Here is a 22507-nt window from a genome sequence, read left to right on the forward strand (position 1 = left end):
AGTTCAGCCCGAATTGCCAAGGCATGTCTTCCCTGGACCCGTAATCAAGCATCCTAGGACTGGATTCTGGCTATCAGCCATCATCAGCCAGGATAGCTTGACTCCAGTGGCGTAGTGAGCACAGGAACCACGTCTGGGCATACCCTTCCCACATAGGGTGAACAGCAAAACACACAAGCTGATGGACGGAATGTTGCACATTGGCAAAACATTCACCCCACAGTCACTGATCTGGGTTTTATCCATTGTTACCTTAGACACTCTTCCATGCTATCTCAGATGTTCTTTCTATAGATATAATACCTCTGTTATATAGTTCTCCTTAGATACATCAACTGTGGTGGAGGCTAGTTTAATCTATACTACTATTATAAAGAGAGAACTTGCACCTTTTGGCCAGGTAAACTCGGGAACCACAGCGCCAATCCACACACCCAATACATTGTTGGAATCCTCAGGGTGTGTAGATGGACATAGGCGACATTAAATTAAAAAAAAACGGAAATTAAAAAATTAAATTTTGTAAACAAAGTAGTCCCCTAAAACAAGCGCCGGCCGCGACGTAGCGCTGACCGCGACCTAGACGTAATGACGATATGCGGGGAGGAGCGGTGACGTGCGGCGAGGAGTGGCGGTGGAGTCCATTGCGGGCGGCTCAGGTAAGGCAAAGGCAGGCTGGAGGCGGGAGGTGGGCGGGAGGATCGAGGCGGGAGGCGGGCTGGGCAATGTCGGGGCTGGAGGCGGGAGGCGGGAGGCGGGAGGCGGGAGGCGGGCGGATCAGACTGTTTGGCTCAGACATTTTTTGTTAATTGACCTCCTTTGACCCTGCACTTTTGTTCAATAGTTTGGTATACTTAGCACTGCGGTTTTTATGGAGGCTGCATGACTTTCACCTTTAATTGGCTTGATTTTGCATTTACCGTTTATTCCACATGGCCAATAAATGAAGCCGTGTTGGGAACCCAGGAGACATGTCGGGCCTCTTTTAGTGAGTTTCTATTTAGTCTTGTGCATCCCGGGACTTAGGAAACATGAAGTTTAGCTTTTAATTACGGTGTCACGGACTTGGGATTTTGCCCTTGTTTTCATTACACGACACTGGCATTATGGGACTGGCAGTTCCTTACTGTTGCAATCTTCACACTTGGAGGCTGACACTTTAGTTCAAAAGTACACAGTATGAGATTTTTGCCTCCAGTGGTGTATCAGATGGTTGCCCCAATACCTTCAGTATGTGTGGTCAATTGATGTACATCGGATTGCTTCCCGTTTTAAATTATAAACATGGGTTACGAACTTAGCCCGGACGATATGTTCTTGCCATGAACTCATTAGGCTGAGTGAATGATGACTCCTTTGATGTTATACTGTTTTAAACACAACATACTATGTTTTAGTTTTGTTTTATTTTAATGGGTGAGCATTTTCTGAAGGAGTTTGCGCAAATGCATCTGAGATTAAACAAACTAGACTCTCGAGTATCGCATGTCCTTGACAGAAGCAAGGTGATGTTTTCCCGATGTATCAGTGAGACTTGGATATATCACTAAGGGCAATGTGGGTCAATGATGTATTATACTTTTTAGATGTATTATTTCTTTGCACTAAGCATGTTTATGAGCTCATTGACAACACAATTTATCAACCACACTCAGTGCCTCAATGTATTTTGATATTTTCCAGCAATCAACAATACTCATTAGGAGTTGTTTTATTGGAAATACTGCTCTCCAGATTAACCTCTCTTTTTATAATTCCATGTATGTTTTCTAGGTCTACGACTGTGAGGGGGTATAAATGTTCCGATGATAATGGCGCTGGCTAGACTGAGAAAGGCTGCGCAGGCAGCCGAAATGTGTCTCTTCAGTTGAGGGGTCGAGGGAGGCCCCATGAAATAAAGAAGCCTTTACCTTGCAGCCCTCGTGTGCGTGCCTTCTTCCTGAGTGGAGTAGGGGTGTTGTGTATATATATCTATTCTACTATTATAAAGAGAGAACTTGCACCTTTTGGCCAGGTAAACTCGGGAACCACGGCGCCAATCCACACACCCAATACATTGTTGGAATCCTCAGGGTGTGTAGATGGACATAGGCGACATTACTTTTTAAAAAAACGTAAATTAAAAAATTTAATTTTGTAAACAAAGTAGTCCCCTAAAACAAGCGCTGGCCGCGACGTAGCGCTGACCGCGACCTAGACGTAATGACGATATGCGGGGAGGAGCGGTGACGTGCGGCGAGGAGTGGCGGTGGAGTCCGTTGCCGGCGGCTCATGCAAGGCAAAGGCAGGCTGGAGGCGGGTGGCGGGAGGCGGGCGGGAGGATCGAGGCGCGAGACGGGCTGGGCAATGTCGGGGCTGGAGGCAGGAGGCGGGCTGGGCAATGTCGGGGTGGGCGGCGGCGAGGCGGGAGGGATGCGGTCTGGGCAATGTCGGTGCGGGCGGGAGTGCACAGAGCCTTAATATGCTGCCCCCAGCCCCCTTCTCCCCCGGGCAATGCCGGGGCGGGCTGCTAGTTATATATATATATAAGTTTTTTATAAAGTCTGCCATATGGATATACCACCTTTGCTTTGAGTTGCTCTATGCAACACCACTTCTGCTAGGAGGTATTCAAAAGACACGGTCTCACGCACCATCCTTATCAGGAGCCTACTTGAGATAGGCAACTAAGAACCCACACTTGGCTGGGTCTGCTTCTTCATAATGGATATCACACAAGCTGTCATCCTGGTATCTTACTTCTCTGAAGCTCGTAAACTCCTCTGCAGAATGCCACAGTGTTCACTGCTCAGCCCTACCCTCTTGAATGCATGCATGATCCCTCTTATCAACTTCATCTGTGCGCACAACACCAACATCCTCTCCCACGCGGACGGTGTGGAACTTTTACTCTCCCTCTCGGACAAGACTTCCAACACAAGAAACAAGTTTACCGTCTGCATGACCGAAGTTGCTAACTGGTCGAAAGCAGCTGTCTCAATCTAAACACTGGCAAGACAAGAGTAGTGATCTTCAGCAAGAGCACCTCACCAAACTCAGACCTACACCCACACCCAGATCCCACACCAGGAACCCAGAAATAATCATGGACAGCAAACTTTACATGATGACCACACAAGTCAACGCCGTCAATGAATCCTGCTTCCACATCCTGAGGATGTAGAAGATGATCTTCAAATGGCTTTCAAGCAACACTAGAAAAATTGTCACTAAGATTTTAGTCACCAATAAGTTGGACTTTGGTAGCACACTTTATTCCGGGATCACCAATAAACTCACCAGAAGAAGACTAATCATCCAGGACTTGGCAGTCAGACTCATCCTCAACCTTCACACAGAATGCACATCACACCACACCTCAGGAAACTCCACAAGCTCCTGACACACAAAAACACTCAGTTCAAACTCTTCATCACACAGCCAGATCAGGAGAACAGGACTTCTCTTACATTTCTCCTATACCATGGAACAGCCTCACACTCCACATCAGAGCCTCCTCCTCACTTCTTGAATACTGCAAGAAGCTGAAGACTTGGCTTTCCAATTAACCAACCAACTATAGGCAAGGCTAGTCACATACACCTGCTCAGTGCCAGGAAACCCCTACAAGTGCTGGCGCGCTTTACAAATACATACAGCATAACATGTCAGCCACATGGATGAGTCAGTAATTTGAATGCCAGCCACTGTCAAAATGCAGTGCCTGGAGATCATGAGTTCAAATCCCAAAAGGTCGGATTAGCCTTCGATTCTTTCGTTGGTCAGTAAATTGCGTAATGATAACATATTTTATTTAGTGCACTTAGAAATGGAAGAAGTGCAGTATTTAACACTATATTTGGCACAGATTAATATTATTTCTGAATCTGGAATCGTAATCAGTTCAGAGAACAACGTACATATATATTTTACCACAATATTGTTTCAGTGATCTTTTGGTGGAGAGTCTAACAGTGTGTTTCCCCCAAAGTGGTTTCAAGTCTTTGCAGCAGAACCCACGTTATGAGAAAACCTCCCTACACTGCGGGAGCTGTATTTAAATATGAGGGACTTTCATCCACAAATGTGGTGGGTTCAGGGACTCTGCTAGACTGGAGGATTGTAAAAATAAATAAGGCCAGAAATTATAAAACAAGAAAACAGAGTTAACCTACCTGAAACAGGTGTTTCATGGTACAGACACAGCACCAGCAGTGAGAAGAGTCCTGGCAGGCACGGAAGGGCCATCATTCTGAGAGGAGAAAGAACAAATCCCACAGGTTTCTCATAGAGATCACAGTGATGAACAAAACAATGCAATGAATGAAATAACTACACTTCTCACTAAGGGTTTAGTGTAGAAGGCGCAATATTTGCTAAGAGTTGCCATGCTTATACTTGACACAATATGGCAGATGTGCATTACCAAACACATCTTTACAATAAAAGTTAAAAATACATTAAATTTACAAAATTAAAAATGAAACAAAATGTGAGATATTATTGTATGCAATGTCTTAACAATTTAACAAAATGAACAGAGAAAGAAATTCATACTATTAGTTCAGATCACAATAATCTTATGCTTAGTATACATACCCCCAAAAAGCTACTAACTACACCTCTACTATTTTGCTTGAACAGATTCACTTCACTGTCACTCCTTAGTATTAACTATGGTATGAACTGCAAATTGATTATTACTCGGGATTCAGTCTAACAATAACAACACATACAAGGTAAGGGTCCTCCCCACTGGGCCTACGTTCAGCTCTGTTTATGGATTTGTAGAGCGCATGGATGCCCAAAGGCTTCCCAGCACTAGGAGAAAGTTGGCAGTCCGGGTGCAAGGATATTAAAGGAAGAGACAAGTTTTAAGTATTTTCCTGAATGCCAATTCATCAGTCAACAGACGCAGTTCCATAGGCAGTGCGTTTCCCAGGCTAGGAGCTAGTTGCGAGAAGTATCTACCGCCCCACCTAGATCTCTTCATCCTAGTCTGTTTTGTGAGTAGATCTGCAGAGGATCTTAGGGGTCTGCCTGGGATACAGTGGGGGATAAGCTTTTCGATTAAGGCCGGACCTTTGTCATTCATAGCTCCATGGTCAATAGTTATTGACTTGAACTCGACCCTGGCCTGGATAGGGAGCCAGTGTAATGTCTTCAGGGCTGCCTTAGCTGACTTTTGTCTTGGGATGTGCAGCAATATCGTATATGGGTGCGCCAAGACACAGAGTCACCGTAATCCAGCTGCGACATCACTAGGACCTGGACCATGGTTCTGCGAGTATGTTCAGGAATAAGAGGAAGGATCATCCGGAGCATGCACAGAAGTCCAAAGCATACACCTGATAGTTTCTTGGCTTGAGTTTCCATGGACAGACTTTCGTCTAGCCATATTCCCAGATTTTTAACAGCATTCTTTGGGACCGGGGGTTCTTCCAATTCTGGAGGCCAGCTGATAATGTTGCTTGCGACCGCCTTATTGCCCAAGAACATGAGCTCTGTTTTTCCTCCATTCAGCTTTAGGCTACACTTATTCATGCAATATGCTACTTGTACCATGCACGGTGCCAGGTTGTTGTGTATGGATTGGGGACCTTCCATTACTGATAGAATCAGCTGGGTGTCATCGCATATGACACTATGGATAATCCAAAATCTTGCACTATCTCTGCTAGTGGTTGCATATACAGGTTAAATAGTGTCGGGCTTAATGCAGATCCCTGTGGGACTCCACACGAGATTTGAAGGGTGTTAGATAGGTGCTCACCTTCCAGTAATTGGAAGGATCTATCTTCTAGAAATGAGGTTTTCCACTTAAGCACAGAGCCTGTAATACCCTCTTCCTTTAGCCTGTGGATCATGGTATAGTGATCCACTGTGTCAAACGCAGCGCTAAGATCGAGAAGCAGGATAGCTGCTGTGCACCCCCGGTCTAGGATTTCCTTTAGTTCCTCTGTGACCACCAACAAGGCTGACTCTGTGCTGTGTTGCAGTCAGAACCCATGTGAGTGGTATGCAACACCTGATTCTCTTCTAGATAATGGACAGGGCCTGATTGAAGTGTTTTTAGTTATTTTGCCTAACAGTGGCAAAAGTGATATTGGTTGATAATTCCCTGGCTCTGCCGGGTCAAAATGGGGCTTTTTCAGCAGTGTCTGGATTATGGTGTGTTTCCAGGTTTTGGGGATAATCCCTTGTGTAAGAGAGAGTGATATGAGTGCTGCAGTGGTAGACCTAGATCTTTTCCCTACCTGCAGCAAGATGTCTGGTGGAATCGGGTCTTGTGGAGACCAGATTTAATCTTCTGCAGGATTGAGGTCATATCTTGTTCACTTAGATCTAGTCTCTGTTTTAATTCTCATGTTATCATTGATACTAGGGTGAACATCAGCACTGTTTGGACTACTGTTTCTTTGCAGGGAGTTAAATATTATTTCCACCTTATTTTTGAAGAGTTTCCCCATCTGATTACATCTCTCTTTGAATGAGGAGTGCTTGTTAGTTTCCTGATCAGTGGAGGTTAAGGAGCGCACTACCTTAAATAGCTCTCTTGAGGAGATACATGCTGAATTAATTTTTCCATCAAAATATTTGTCTTGGGCTTGGATGCTCCCATTATGGTACTGTCTAATAGCCAGCTTGTATTGGCTTTAGATGGCGGGATCATAGTTTTTCCTCCATTGTCTTTCTAATTTCTAATGCTCTCTACACATAAATGAAATATTTCCTCACTGACTGTGTACAGGCATTGTCATCTCTTTCAAGCAAAATCCTCTAATTATCTGTTTTTTTCACTGTGTAGATTCACATGGTCAGTATAAATATTCCTCACAGTTGTACAAAGATCAGCAATAGGTCCTACAAATCAATGTTTGTTACATAAATCTTTTCACCAAACTGTATAGTACTTTCACCAGTCGCCTCTGCCTAGGCTCTCATCACACCATGTGGCAAGGCATTCACAGAATATAATTTGGAAATATAAACTACTTATTTCAGTACCAAGTTAGTGAGACAAGAAGTGTAAACTTTAATAATGTGACTTTCTCATTGCTATAATCTGTCCTTGCATTCCCACACAGAACAAACTCAAACATTGATATGTTATAATAATAAAAAATCAGTCAATCATCTTTAAAAGATCATCTACACTGCAATGCTTTTAAAAGTTAAAACATTCTGTATGTGTGATATCTTCTAGAATGGATTCCAAGGACTTTGCCCCCAACCTGCACTTGGTACAAACGCATATACGTTTTATCATTTCTATTGCTTACAAGTTTCATTTGTATTCCTTAGCAAAGCTTGTTGTGCTTCTATTGAAAAAATCCTTGCAGCTGTGCAAACATCTATTTTGAAGGAGGGAAAACATATATTTGTTTTTTCTCCCGTACCAGCACTAGAAGCAGCCACCAAAGCAAGCATTCCTAATGCTCAGGCCATATTCAAGAGATGGGTACAGTGGATGTAAAGTTTCAATATGATCCAACTCTTTGCACACAAGCTTTCCTTCTACATGCACAAGATGTTGTTCTGACTCTTGCTACTTTACCCATTGAGTCTTACCAGAGCATATGCTATAATGATGGTTCTGCCCAACCTGCATTAGGTATGAAGTACAAAACTCCACAGCCTGTGCTGCTTTACAAGTTGTAGCGCATGATGATGAGATCATACCACAGCACACTCACCATAAAATCATAGGTGATAGCACTGCACAACATTCAGAATTACATGCCCTGTTACTTGCATTCAAAAGGCTGACTCATCTGTTCCCACACTTATTGTGTCTAGTTCATCCTTTTGTGTGCAGGGTTACAACGTTGATTTCCAGCATTAGTGGTTGAATGGAATCAAAGATTCAAAGGGAAAACCTATAAAGAATAAACAGCTCTGGGGAAAGAAGCTATCTTACGAAGACGAGCTTCCATTTGTCCATGTAAGGCACCATTGAGGCCATCAGTGTGAGGGCTTTCACGCTAAAGGAAACTGTGCAGCTGACCTAGTCGCAAAAGCTGCATTTCAGACCGTCAGAGTAGCAGTCTTAACCAGATCTTAAACAAAGATCAACACAGATATTGAACAGCCATAAATGCAACCAAGCAAGCAGCGAAGTCTCCTAAAGGTTTTACTCTCAAATACTCCTACACCCTCAATTCAGATAACATTTCTGTGCTCACATTATCCGCAGTGGGAGACGTAATAATACCTAATAGTCTGTCTAGTTTAGCTTTCATCAAAGAAGCACATAAGCGGTGGGCTTCTGCACATGCAGTAATTAAAGCAACTTTAGTAATGCTACAGCAACCACTACTGGTAGCCCAGTTTATATAAACATACTATGGACTATGTTAGCCAGTATGACATTTGTTAAAAGATTAAACACTCCACTGTAAAAATACTTTTGCCAATTCTCCTCATGATTTCGAATAGCCCCTTCTGGGTGATTTATTTGACCACATCGGTCCCATCAATCCAGCTAACCCATTCAAGTATATGTTGGTAGCGGGGGGCGCTAGAGGGCGCACACGCGGAATGGCTGCTTGATACTGCAGCTCCCGCACCTTGGCCATCGATCCTCGATTATCCTCTGCCACGGGTGACTGGCATCGCCCCAGACACAGTCACCTGAAGCACAATACTGCCCTTCACAATCGCCCAGGAGCCTGTCCAGATCCTATCGCAAGAGGCGGGGATCTTGCCGAGTGACATCGGCCCGGCTGGTGCCCTGGTCGCTGCTGGACGCTGAGGTCGGCTGTGGAGTCCTGCGCGAGGTCGGTGCCTGACACGCGGCGCTGGGCCCCGCCTACCTCGGAGCTCACGACCCCTGTGCAGGGCCCTCGGACTGTAGCGTGACCTGGGGATCCGCCGCCTGGCCGCTGGTCCTCCGTAGCGAGCAGTTGCAGGGTTTGCCCCCAACGGACGTCGGACCTACGGAACCCCCGGACAGCGGCATAGCCTGGCGGAGCTGAGGCCTACTACCGGCGGCCGTCTGAGAATACCGCCGCACTCTTGTGAAGGGTGAGTGACGCTCCTCCCGTGGACCCTGCCTCCCGCTGCTGCCCTGCGCTGCCTGCCTACTGCGGCCAGAGTGAGCTGCATGGCCCCGCGCCATCTCTAGATAGACTTGCTCGAGCCCCAGGGCCCGCCGACCCGCCTGCTCCTCCTTCGGCTCCTGCTGGGGTCCCTGGGCGCCAACGGCCTCACTGCCACACGGACCTTCACTGCTCCCAGGAGTCTCCCCAGCCGGGCCTGTCAGATTCCTGCACCACCACCTCTGCCCTTACCTGCCTGCTGCTGCCGGAGTGAGCTGCGTGGCCCCGCGCCGCCTCTAGATTGACCTGCTCGGGCCCCGGGGCCCGCCGGCCCGCCTGCTCATCCTCCGGCTCCTGCGGAGGTCCCTGGGCGCCAACGGCCTCACTGCCACACGGACCTTCACTGCTCCCAAGAGTCTCCCCAGCTGGGCCTGTCAGATTCCTGCACCACCACCTCTGCCTCTAGATTGACCTGCTCGGGCCCCGGTGCCCGCCGGCCCGCCTGCTCATCCTCCGGCTCCTGCGGAGGTCCCTGGGCGCCAACGGCCTCACTGCCACTCGGACCTTCACTGCTCCCGGGGGTCCACCACCACTGGCCTTCCTCTGTGGGACTGCGGGCCACGCGTTCTTCCCCGCACCCAGGCCTACCATCGGACCTGCCTCCCCGGGGAGCCCTTGTGCTGCCGTGGCCTTGCCTACACACACTGGGACTGCCGTCCTGTCGCAGCTGCGGGGCGGACGGCCTCCGGCCTGACCCCTCCTGCTTGCCGCCACTGAGGTTACGCGTGCCGCACTGCCCTTCTGTACCGCGGTTGGACACTCCTGCCTACGGGTCTTTGAGACAGGTCATTTCACGATCTTTCGACATCCCAACCCGACTGGACCCGGCTTGCACTGTGCTGGTACGGCCTGGACGGACGGCGGCGCCGATCTAGTAGCTCAAGATGGTTCGTCCTGAGAACCGCCAAACAAAGATTAGCTTCGATGGCGCAAAGAAATCCACGAAGACGGTTCCTGCGGATCCTGGCTCTGGCGCCGCTTCCTCCTCCACTCTTTCCTCACCTGCCAAGGAACTCGACTTACACCAATTATTTCAGGAGATGCGGCAGGGGTTCGCCACCGTGGTGGAGAAAGTGGATGGTGTGACAGCTAGACTTGACGCTCTGGTCCACAGGGTGGATCGGCATGAGGAACGGCTCGCGGCCACGGAGCAACGCATTTCTTACGCTGACGATGTCGCCTCCACCCATACCACACAGCTGGCTCGCATGGACAATCTCCTCAGGATCATAGCAGCTAAGAACGAGGATTTGGAAGCCCGTAGCCGACGCAACAATATCCGCGTCACGGGCGTTCCGGAGTCCACCAACACGGGCAGGATGGAGCTCTACGTTGAGAAGATGCTCAAGGGATCCATAGGCGAGGATGCTTTCTCACCGCAGTTTATTGTCGAACGCGCACATAGGTCCTTGGCGCCTATTCCTAAGCCTGGCCTACCACCCAGGCCCATCATCGCCAAATTGTTGAACTACCGTGACCGCGATGTGGCGCTGAGGGCTGCCCGCACTCAACGAACCCTCCAATATGATGGTGTAACATTTTCTATCTACCCGGATTTTACCCCTATGGTCCAGGAGGAACGGCGCAAATTTCTCCCTGTGAAGAAAAAATTACGTGAAGCACAACTGGACTACGCCCTACTCTACCCAGCGAAACTGCGAATCACGCATCAGGGGAAGCAACGTTTCTTCACGAACCCCCAAAAAGCTGAGGATTACCTGAAATCACTCCGAAGGGCCAGAGGTGGCGACCATGCTGCGGCTGCTGACTTAAGGGATGATGATCCTTCTGCTGCGGAGAACGACAACTGACCACGACCATCTACCTGAATTGACCCTTTGCCTACCTCGTCCTGGCATGCTACTTCTTCATCCTGCTTGCTCCGAGGTGGCTGACTCCTCGACTGGACTTGGCGGTGCCTGGACACTTCTGTGGTAACGTATACCAAGATCCGCTTACCTAGCCCTGGCCTCCACCGAGGGCGGTACAGTGTTTGGAGGCCATCGGCGGGTGCAGCGGTTGTGCGCCCTCGATGTTGTTACCCCATTGGGTGCACCCCATGATGACTGTTGCTATGTTGGACTTTGATGTTGGGGGGGGGGGGAGAGGGTGGGAGACTGAGGGTGGGACTGACTGGCTGCAGACAAGTTCGGGGCGCTGTAGTGGGTGGGGGGGGGGATCCGTTGGGATGGGGGAGGCCTGCACACCGGAAACTGTTTTTGGTTTATGTTATTTCTTGTTGCTCACATGGATTCGAGTCCTTTGCTATTGCCTGCACTGCTCTGCAGGAGAAATGCTACTACATTACATCACACTAAATGGCGGTTTTGGGGTCTGTAGCGCAGCTGCACTGCTTGTCGTGGAATGTCCGTGGGCTCAATAATGCTAGGAAATGCCGGGATGTTCTTGCATACCTCACTAGACATGATGTGCATGTTGCTATGCTCCAAGAAACCCACTTGTCGCCACAAGGGCGGACCACCTTTGCATGTAGGTGGGCTGCCACCCGTACCTTCTCATCCTACTCCACGTATGCCAGGGGGGTGGCCATCCTACTCCGGGGCACTGTTCCGTTTCACAAATGCGGGGAACTGGTAGATGGGGGAGGTCGTTACGCTTTGCTCTGGGGGAGAATGGGTCATGACACTGTCACTTTTGTAAATTGTTATGCCCCTAATGTGGACACGCCTTGTTTCTTCACCACACTTTGGGGTAAAATCCTAGACGTGGGCTCCCGCCATGTCATCTGGGGTGGGGATTTCAACCTGGCGTTGGTACCCAGCATGGACAGAGCTGATGGGACTGCCCACTACAAACCTAAGGCACGAGAGGCCCTTGAGGGCATTATGGCTGAGGGGGCCCTGGTAGACATATGGCGATCCCTACAACCGGTCAGACAGGAGGGAACTCACTTCACTCCACAGACTGGCACCTGGGCGCGACTGGATTACTTCCTTGTTACACCTGGCATAATACCTGGGGTTTCGGCGGTCACACACTTACCGAGGACATACTCTGACCACAGCCCAGTTCTGATGCATACTAGACTCCCGGGGTGGGATTGCCCTAGGCCTCCTTGGCGCCTACAGCCGACGGCTCTGTTGGATGCCCTGTTCTGTTCTGAGTTGGGGGAGGAAATTGCGGATTTCTTTCCAAGGAACAAGGGGTCGGTCGCCTCGGTGGAGCACATTTGGGAGGCCTTTAAGGTGACTGTCAGAGGTTTCTACATGGCTAAAAGCTTTGGGGTCCTCCGGGACATACAGGCCACTATCCGTAAACTGCACAGAGAACTGCGAGCACTGGAGAACCGTATGGTCGCAGGGGATGACCCTGCACTACACGCGGAGTTCAGGGTCACATTGACCAAATATGAAGAGGAGGCCGACAGGGAGGCGAGATTCAAGGGGAAACACTGGCAGGCTCGGAGATACTGTGAGGGCGACCGCCCGGGTAAAGCTCTGGCAGTCTTGACCCGAGTTCCCCGCGATCGTAATGCCATACTGGAACTCACTAACAGCCAAGGACACACGATTAGGGACCCGGACGCGCTATTAGCCACCCTCACCTCACATTATCACAATCTGTACACTACCACCGCTTCAGAGGAGATGCCCTACGCTGATTATCTGAGCGATGTGGCACTCTGTTGGCTCAGTGACGGCGATAGGGCCTTCTTGGCGGCCCCGTTTGAACTGGACGAAATTCGTGAAGCCATCATGTCCCTTAATAATGGCAAGGCGCCCGGACTAGATGGGCTACCGGCCGAATTCTATAAAACTTATATCGACATAATGGCCCCAGTCCTTCGTGAAGTATATGAGGAATCACTTGCTGATGGCATTCTCCCAGGTTCCATGCGTGAAGTGGTCATCACTTCCCTCCTCAAACCTGGTAAAGACCCCTGTTCCTGTGGCTCTTATCGCCCCCTTTCTCTCCTAAATTGCGACGTGAAAATCTTAGCCAAGGTACTGGCTACTAGGCTTTCGTTGCTCATGACTAGGATTGTATTGCCAGACCAGTCGGGGTTTGTTCCCGGACGCTCTACGTCCCATAACCTGCGCACCCTGTTTTCGCTTCTCTGCACAGTTCACCCTGACCTCCCGGTCGCTGCCGTTTTTTTGGACGCCTCCAAAGCCTTCGATTCAGTCGAATGGCCCTACCTATTTTCAGTGCTATCGAGTATGGGTTTCCCCAAGCTGTTTCTTTCCTGGATACAACTCCTCTACACACGACCGACGGCGAGAGTTCTCGTCAATGGTAAGCTGTCCCCCTCGATAGACATCACGAGGGGCACGCGCCAGGGTTGTCCTCTGTCCCCTCTTCTTTTTGCGATTGCGGTTGAGCCTCTTGCATGTCGGCTTCGTCAGCTGCACCGGGAGAGTGCTGTGCAGTGCCTACAGCGCCAGATAGATGTCTCCCTCTATGCGGATGACATCACCCTTTATGTTAAACATCCTCAACTTCATCTCAACCCCTTACTGAGGGAGTTTGTAGCTTTTGGGGGCATGTCGGGGATACACATAAACTGGTCTAAGTCCCAGCTCTTTCCCCTCACGCCCTCTGTGATTCACTTTCCCCTCGACTACCCTCTCGAATGGTGCCGCTCGGACCTTCGCTACTTAGGCATTCAGATCTCGCGGGATCGTGAGGAGACCCTTCGCTCCAACTACGGAGTAGCAATTACATCTCTTGTTGCCACAGTCGACCGCTGGATCACTCTGCCACTCTCCATGGCTGGTAGGGCGTCCCTCATCAAAATGGTTGTGTTACCCCGTTTCCTATACCTTTTTCTCAATATCCCGTATTACCCGGGCGCTTTTTTTTTCAAGACCCTGAGATCGGAGCTCTGTCGTTTATTCTGGGGAGGCAAGGCCCCGCGGCTGAAATGGTCCACACTGATACTGCCTTACGAGGCCGGGGGCTTTGATGTCCCTGACCTTGAAGCCTACTACCTTTGCGCGCAGGCCCACTTTGCTTTTCATTGGATGGTTCCCACGCCCTTCATGCCGCAACTGGCAGTGGAGGACTGGATCGTGCATCCCATACCACTCAACGGCTTACTTCATTGCCCAGAGTCGCTGATCCAAACTCCTAACACTTCGGTCTCCTGCACCCTGGACGCTTGGCGCCGCCTGACCAGGAGACTCTCCTGTTCTTTGCTTTACTCTCCCCTCCTACCCCTGACATTCCACCCCTCACTCGCACTTTTGCAAGAACGTGGTTTCCAGCTGCTCTGCGGTCGATTACACATTATCACCTGGGGTGATCTGTTTTCGAATAATGTTTTTAAGTCCATAGACATCTTCTTTGCCACTCATGCCTGTTCCCCTCTCGACATATTCTATTACCTTCGCCTCCGACAGGGGATGAAGGATATCCTTCCGGATTATCCCCATGAGCCAGAACCCCTGGGCCCTCTACACGTTCTGCTCAGCTCGCAGGATGGGGCGCACTTGGTCTCCGGCCTATACCGCCGACTTCGGTCAGACATTGACCCTCTTGAGACAGGTGCTCGAGCGGCCTGGAGTGAGGATTTACCTACCGCTCTTACTGATGAGAAGTGGCAGTACTGCTGCACGCTCACTGCCAGGATATCGGCAAGCAGCAGGCTCAAGATGATTCACTACAGGTTCCTCCAGCGGCTATATTATACTCCAGTCAAAAAACTCAGGTTCCGGCTCGCTGACACTGACGAATGCGAGCGCTGCCGAGCTGACCATGCCGGCTTCCTGCACCTCGCTTGGGAGTGCCCGGCTGTGCGGGCGTACTGGCAACAGGTGACGGAGGCCCTGACAGCGATGACCAAGGTTACTGTGGAAGCAGACCCGCTTATTGCTCTGCTGGGGCACACGCCACACTTTCCGAAATCCAGCAGGAAATTCATTGACACTGCTCTGCTCCTGGCTAAACGACGTGTGGCATGTCGTTGGGGCCGAGGCAGAGCGCCCAAGTTTAAGGAGTGGCTCTCGGATATGACTCACTGTCAGGTCCAACACGTCACTTATTCTGAACTCCTACCGCTCCCAACTAGGCCCAAAGACATTTGGGAACCACTAATCTCCTACCTGTCACATCAGGATGACGACGACGCACCTTCGCATTGATAACTAGGGGGCGACCGGCTGAACTGGATATCCGGGCGCTTAGCCATGCGCTCCTGGTGCTTGCATGTCCTGCATTTCTGATCCACTACATGTCCCCTCCCTACTACATGGCTCTGCTGATGCGATAACTAGTCTGTGCGGCTGTTTCTCCAAGTCCCAATACACTCCACGCTCGTGCTTTATCCTCCTGACTACCACCCCTTTAGGACATGACTCACGACTCCTGCATTGTTCCTGTATATGTCCCTCCGGGTGCCACAATCACCATCACAAATCCACGCTATGATCTATGCTTGCTGTTCCATGTGTAACTTTATCCGAATTGTTCCATTTTTTTTTTTTCTTTTTTTTCTCTTTCTTTCTACTTGACAGTGTGTGCGGCCTCTCTGTGTTTTCCTTTCCCCTTTTTTTTTTTTTTTTCCTTCCGGTTCACTGTTCCGTGTTGATGAGAGTTGGGGAGAAAACAATGAAAAATCTGTTCTACTGCTGTCAATCCTGAGTTATACGTGCCTCTCCTTTCCCACCCCTCTTCCCTTTATCCTCCCTTGACTCTCCTCCCCCCTCCCTCTCCTCCTCCTCTCCTACCCCCCCCCCTTTTTTTTTTTTTTTTTTTCTCTCTCCCTTTCCTCTCCTGCCAAACGTCCTTCCCTCCCACCTTCTCCTAGTACGGTTTATCACCACCGGGCCTCCGGGATGCCGGTATCAAGGCTGTGTCTAACACTATTGTATCTTAGCCTTTGTTCCTATGGCTCTGTCGCTGCCAGCCTCCGGGTTGTGGGCATTCACAGCAGTGTAATTTCCTAACTATGCAATAAAGGAGTTTTGAACGCCCAAACAAAAAAAAAAAAAAAAAAAAGTATATGTTGGTAGCGAGTGTTTTATGTTCTGAATTCCTATAGGTTTGGCCACAGAAGCAAGCTCTTCAGCAGTAGTAAAAGATTTGCAGTTTCTAGTGTCAATGGGGGCAGTTCATTCATTTTATTCAGATAATGGTCCTGCATTTGCCTCTAAGGCTTACATGGATTCAATGTCTGCTCTGAGAGTTTATCTGCAATTAAGCAGCCCATTCAAAGCTGAACTGAACAGCATTGCAGAGAGCGCCAGTGGAATTTTTCAACAGGCGATGCCTGCTGGGGACAGAAGCTCAGGTCGTAGCTGGTACCACAATCTGCGAGAATTAAATAAATTGCCTAGATGAGTATTGGGAGGAAGCACTTCATATGAGTTTCTCTTTGAAGTTCCTATGTATGTCCCTGAAAAGGTGGCGGTTAAAGATATATTTGACATGGAGGAATGTTTGAATGTTTTACAGAGTATCCAAGACATCAGAGACATGCTGTCTAATACAAACAACTCTGACGTCTCCACCTGGGAAGAGAAGGTTATCAGTGCTGCTGACAGTCAGTTTCCCAAAGTTTGGGACTTAGTTCATGAGAAACTCCATGGCAAGCAAGCTTTTGAATCATCCTACAGACCACCTGTCTCTGTTCCTGGGGGGAAAAGGTAACAGAGCTGTTATACTGTCTCCTTTGCCTGGATCAAGAATAACCAGACAAGTGTCTATTGATCACATTAAAGAACACTATGTGGCTAGTTCTCTACAGCAGACCACTGGAAGGGACCAAGAAAGGTTCAGAGTAGTGCCTCATAGCCTCTCCCGACTCGGAATGCTGTATTCCATGGATAAAGCAGTAACATGACTGGCTTGATTTCCCGGCTGGGGATAATTGAGTGCAACAGTCTACACAGAACATTGAGTTCAACATATACAGCTGATGCTGACAACATGACAGTGGTGACTGTCTACCCTAATTCCATAGTTTTCTATGAAATTCAATCTGATGCGACATCATTTGGAAAAGTACCCTTTCAAGAGCCTCAACAGACCAACAATATTTAAAATAACTCTGGATATTTCACAGATTTTTCAACCCTTTATACAGTCTCTTACCACCAAAGACTGCTTTGCATTTGTTAATGGTTTTGGGACAAGTTTTTGATTTCACTGCGGTCCTGCGCCTGGATCACGTTGGGAAATGTTATTCTCCTTTTGTGGTTGACAATGATACTCATTGTTTAATGGACTTTTTATCCCTGTAAGGACAATTGCCTCACCTGTGGTTCTTGAAGTGTAGGTAGCCTCACTCTTAATCTCACAGAGCCCAAAGAAGGTTTTACATTGAAAACATTGCAGCTTATCCTGTGCCCCAGTATGGGAAAAGATTCCATAACAGATTAGGGAACCCTCTGAAATATTCCAATTGCCTTATGTGATAAATGTTTCAATGAATGATGTGATAAAATCTGGTTCTATATCAGATGATTGGGACATTGAGACTCTTAAAAGAATGATTTCTGATTTACAGGCATAAGCTACTTTGAATAATAAAAATCCTTATTATGAGGAAATTGATTGTTATGACCACAACGCCCATTGTTTCACACATAGGCTATCTAGCTATCTATCTATCTATCTATCTATCTATCTATCTATCTATCCTAGAGGAATTCACAATTGCACACAATAGGAACCTTGTGAGGCCCTGCTCCCTGATAGTCATTCTAATTTTTTGAAGAAATCCCCTATTTTCAGAGTGCTGAGAGATCACATCCTTCAGCCTACCATTTCACACAGAGACCACAACATCTTCCAAAAAATATAATCACTACCAACAAGCTGATTTACTCAACTGAGTTGAGTCAAAATCTTTCAAGGATATGATTCTTGAAAGTAAATGTTGATGAAATAAGTATTTGGGGAACCCCTTTTTTGCAGGCAGATCTAATGAAAAGAGGCCTCATTTTGGGCCTGAATAATTCAGAAAGAAACAATCTGTCTGAACAAAACTATCCAATAGACAAACTGTCTGGGATGTGGAGCAATGAGGAACTTGAAGAAACCTTTTTTGTTTTTTTACCAAAGTCGACTTGACCATGTTGAATAATTGGCATATCCAAATGAATATGTCTTTCTCACACATAAATGAGATGATACAAAATGGAGCCTATAATCCCACTCAACTGACTATTGAAAACTAGACTTATGGCCTCATGATTCTGACAGCTACATGCAACGTTTTCATTCCAACACTCCTGGAACTAAATTGAATCATCCAGATCAGTGTTATCATACACACACACCTGTAATAGTTACCACATACAGTGTAAGTAAGCTGTGCCAATGATAGCTGGAAAGGAACCCTTTTACTTAATTATGGAAAATATGATATGGATTTTTTAGATTTCTTTCTGACCATGTTCTAAAAGAAATAAACGTTTCCTCACCACAGGAATATACACTATTTATAATGAATGAAATAAATATTCAGAAAAAGGTGCAGCAGAATGAAATTAGACAGTTAGACCAAGAAAACAATGGAATGTGCACACTTTCTAAGAGAGTGTACTCATAAAACCTGATTCTATCCGCAGCCCTGTTTCAGCCTTACAAAACTGAAGATGTATCATTTACCGTTAGTGACACTCCAACTATCTCTTGGCTTATGCATGCCTATTTCCTTACCCATTTAAACCTTTTATTTTCATGACAGTCAGAAATATAAATCCTTTGGCTGGTTTGAAACTATGCACAATGCACAATTGTTCTATTCAATGAAGTTTCCTTTTTCTCACATTTGTTTAAATGAAAATGAATAAGACGTTTTGCATAGCAGCACAGCATATTGCAGAAATCCTCTTGGATGCTCCCTTCAATGAGACACCATATCCTTACATTGAATGTGTAGTGCTTTAATGCCAGGGTTAAGCTGTGTTTTACCTGTTTCCCCATTGCCTCCATTCCTACTCATAAAGAACGCCTGAATAATGGTTCTTATTTATTTCTAGCAAATGTTACCTGCTGTGGGTTGGAGCTCGGACAGCAGAACTTGATAACAGTTACAGAAATTATTCAGTGTGGTGGAATGACCCTGTATCCACTGCCTTAAAATAGCACTAGTCGCATCCCTTGCCTCGTACAAACCAGAAGTCTATGTGTTTTGATAATTGAAACATGTTAATGACTGTTCTCTTGCAAAAAGATGTCGCTTTGACTTTAGAGGCTGGTGTTTATATTCTACAGACAGACAGAATTGTTTCAGAAGTTCAGGGGCTGTTACACATGCAAGACCCAACACGTTTAGCAGATATTGCATGCACGATAGTTAATTCATCGGTTTTGTGCATCTTTTTAAAGAACATTGGATCTGGTTTGGTGACTTGGTTTGATGCAGTATTTGAAATGATTCTTTCATTTTTTCATTCTTTGTTCTCCAACCTTCTTGGAGCATTTCCAATCACAACACTGTTAATCAGCTGAGGTATCATCATCTTTCTCCTGTTCCGACCCCCTGCCTTCTATCATGTACATACACATCATACATGTTTTGCTGGGCTTACAGAAACACCCCACACTTACATGCTCAACCACCTCGCTTCTCAGAACCCACCTACCTTCTTTCAAATAGGTATGGTGCACTTCTGCCTTTTGGCTAGGGTCTTTAAAACTCAGTATGCTTACATGCAACAAACCCATCACTAAAGAAGAGGCCAAGGACTGAATGGGCACAGAGGAGTTAAACATTATATGGTGGTGAAGTCAGAATACGTGTCTTTGTTGATTTCTCTTTCCGTCAGTAAATTTGTCTAGAGACTGAAGCCTGCATGTGTGATTTGTGACTGCCCTTGTGTGTTGTGGATCCGTGTGTGTCTATAGGGTTCTCTCTTTGAGCATTAAAGTGTTTGTGTGCATCAGTCAGTGACTGCATGTCTGGTAGTGTCTGGGTTCCATGTGCCCTGATATTTGTAGGTCATGTGCGCACTGATACGTGTATGCCTGGACTGTGTATGTTTCTGTCTGTGTGTTGAACTGTGTGTGCATGAATGCATGCAGGTGTTTTGCTATAGGTGCGCTGTATATCGATATGCATGTTGCTATCTTCATATGGGTCTACATGTGTGTGATCTATGCCAATATATGCATGCACAGAACAAATGTCGGAGCTGTTGGCTTTGTCGATGCTTGTTTGAAAAGGCATTATAGATCCCTCTAATGGTTGCAGGTCCATTTGTCTCCTGTCTGCCTGTATCCTTCCAGATTGTAACTCCCAGTTGTTTTACACTTTGTTGCAGTGCCCGAGGTGAAGTGCTTTGCAGCCACAGCATGTCGCGAGCTTGTCAGGCTGCAGTTGCCTCTTAGACTCGTTTAGCAAAAGAAATGAGGGTGGCCTGGGAGGGACAAAAGTGCTCTGTGCTGTTTTCACAACAGGTTTAAATATGCGCCATGAGATGCTTACAACATGAAGGACATGCAATGAATGTTGATAAATGGTTACTCACCTGCCTGAAGACAAGAACCTGTCTGGGCTCAGGGACCAGGTGCAGCAAAGAAACTTCCCACAAGAGTGGCCAGACTGCAGCTTTGGAATAAAAGGCAACAGCTGGGATCAAAGTCTGATTTCTGGCCTTGGGGGTGATTTCCACATATGGAAATGTAAACAGTGCAGTTTAGAGGAAGCAGGGTTAAATACACAGAAGGGCCGGGGCAGTCCCCTGGAGTTCATGCCAGCTTGATTACAGCTTATGTCTCCTCACAGGGAGGGATGGCTGTGCCCTCTGTGCCCTTGATGTGCTGGGGGGCTCCACCTGCTGACCCTTCTCCAACAGTGCACCGAGAATGGGGCACATGTATGTGCATGTGCATGACGGCTTCTTTCATACCCCCCCAGTCCCCCACTGATTACAAAATGATGAAATCTCGTTTTCAAAGACTGGGATGAAATGAGGAATTACTGGGTGAATCAGGCCACTCACAAACCTACCACTGCCTGCAAAGGAACTCTTACAGCAGCAGAAGCGAGGAGCGCTTTTCGTGCAAACTCTCTACCTTGTATCCTGACTCCATCGAGGTCGCGCTGCTGGTGGGAGCTCTTCCGTGCTCGACGGAGTGCCTGTCAGCTCCCAGCAAGCGCTTGACCCCATCACCATTGGCTGCCTGCACCGGGGGACTGCGAGGCCCAGAAGCCTTTGCTTCTTACACCTGGTGCCTCTTCCCCCGGCGGTAACGCCCCCTACCTGCCGCCCTTAACCTTTCGTGACACCCGCTCCGCGGGTGCCACTCACAAACCTACCACTGCCTGCAAAGGAACTCTTACAGCAGCAGAAGCGAGGAGCGCTTTTCGTGCAAACTCTCTACCTTGTATCCTGACTCCATCGAGGTCGCGCTGCTGGTGGGAGCTCTTCCGTGCTCGACGGAGTGCCTGTCAGCTCCCAGCAAGCGCTTGACCCCATCACCATTGGCTGCCTGCACCGGGGGACTGCGAGGCCCAGAAGCCTTTGCTTCTTACACCTGGTGCCTCTTCCCCCGGCGGTAACGCCCCCTACCTGCCGCCCTTAACCTTTCGTGACACCCGCTCCGCGGGTGCCACTCACAAACCTACCACTGCCTGCAAAGGAACTCTTACAGCAGCAGAAGCGAGGAGCGCTTTTCGTGCAAACTCTCTACCTTGTATCCTGACTCCATCGAGGTCGCGCTGCTTCTGGGAGCTCTTCCGTGCTCGACGGAGTGCCTGTCAGCTCCCAGCAAGCGCTTGACCCCATCACCATTGGCTGCCTGCACCGGGGGACTGCGAGGCCCAGAAGCCTTTGCTTCTTACACCTGGTGCCTCTTCCCCCGGCGGTAACGCCCCTGTGCACAAACCTCCTTATAAATTGAACCGCATTACACGCAACGCGGGACGCGCGCGAGGAGAAGCGCGAGGCGAAGCCCGGGCCAAGGGCGGGCCCGTTTCAGCCCGTTACAGACTGTGCAGGACTGGACTGGGCCACGGTATTTGTGTTTTTATTTGTCCCCTACCCATTTGTTGATCTGTGTTGATAAAAAATTGTGGGGTCTTACATCCTAGTTAATATTCAACAGTGAGACCTGTCTGCTCGTGACCTAGTAGTTATTATATCTGAGACGCACAGCGTCCGATCATGACCAGAGCTACTAGAAGCAAAAAAACAGATAAAACCACTGACATAACTGGTCCACTTGACCTATTTCTAAATAAGGCCAATGCAGCCATTGATAATACTATCCAATTGATAGACCGACGGGTGTCTCACGAATTGGAGATGGCCAGAAAAAGATCGTCAATGGGCCCCTTGGCTTCAGCTCAAACTCCAATTCATAAGGGTCCGATCACCCCCCTGTTGAATCAAGCAAGTGCACTAGTTCACACAGTTCCAAATACTGTGGACCTGTCAGCAACACAATTATCATTAGGATCTGATTCTGTGGAGGATCTGGAAAAAACACCGGACTTACAACTTATACAAAAC

The 22507-nt window shown here is 48.0% G+C and overlaps 1 protein-coding gene across 5 annotated transcripts in view; it reads right to left on the reverse strand.

Annotated features, from left to right (window-relative positions):
* LOC147710105 (butyrophilin subfamily 2 member A1-like) overlaps positions 1–20618 on the reverse strand; it is a 440009-nt gene extending 419391 nt beyond the window's left edge. For all 5 annotated transcript variants that reach the window (XM_086920804.1, XM_086920805.1, XM_086920803.1 and 2 more), the window contains exons 1-2: positions 20522–20618; positions 4155–4231 (exon numbers count right to left, since the gene is read on the reverse strand). In XM_086920804.1, coding sequence (XP_086776930.1) covers positions 4155–4230 — 76 coding nt within the window. In that variant the 5' untranslated portion in view covers position 4231; positions 20522–20618. The remainder of the gene's footprint in view (positions 1–4154; positions 4232–20521) is intronic.
* Positions 20619–22507: the final 1889 nt, after the last annotated feature.

This window comes from Lissotriton vulgaris, chromosome 5 (assembly GCF_964263255.1).
Source record: "Lissotriton vulgaris chromosome 5, aLisVul1.2, whole genome shotgun sequence".
NCBI classification, from domain to species: domain Eukaryota; kingdom Metazoa; phylum Chordata; class Amphibia; order Caudata; family Salamandridae; genus Lissotriton; species Lissotriton vulgaris.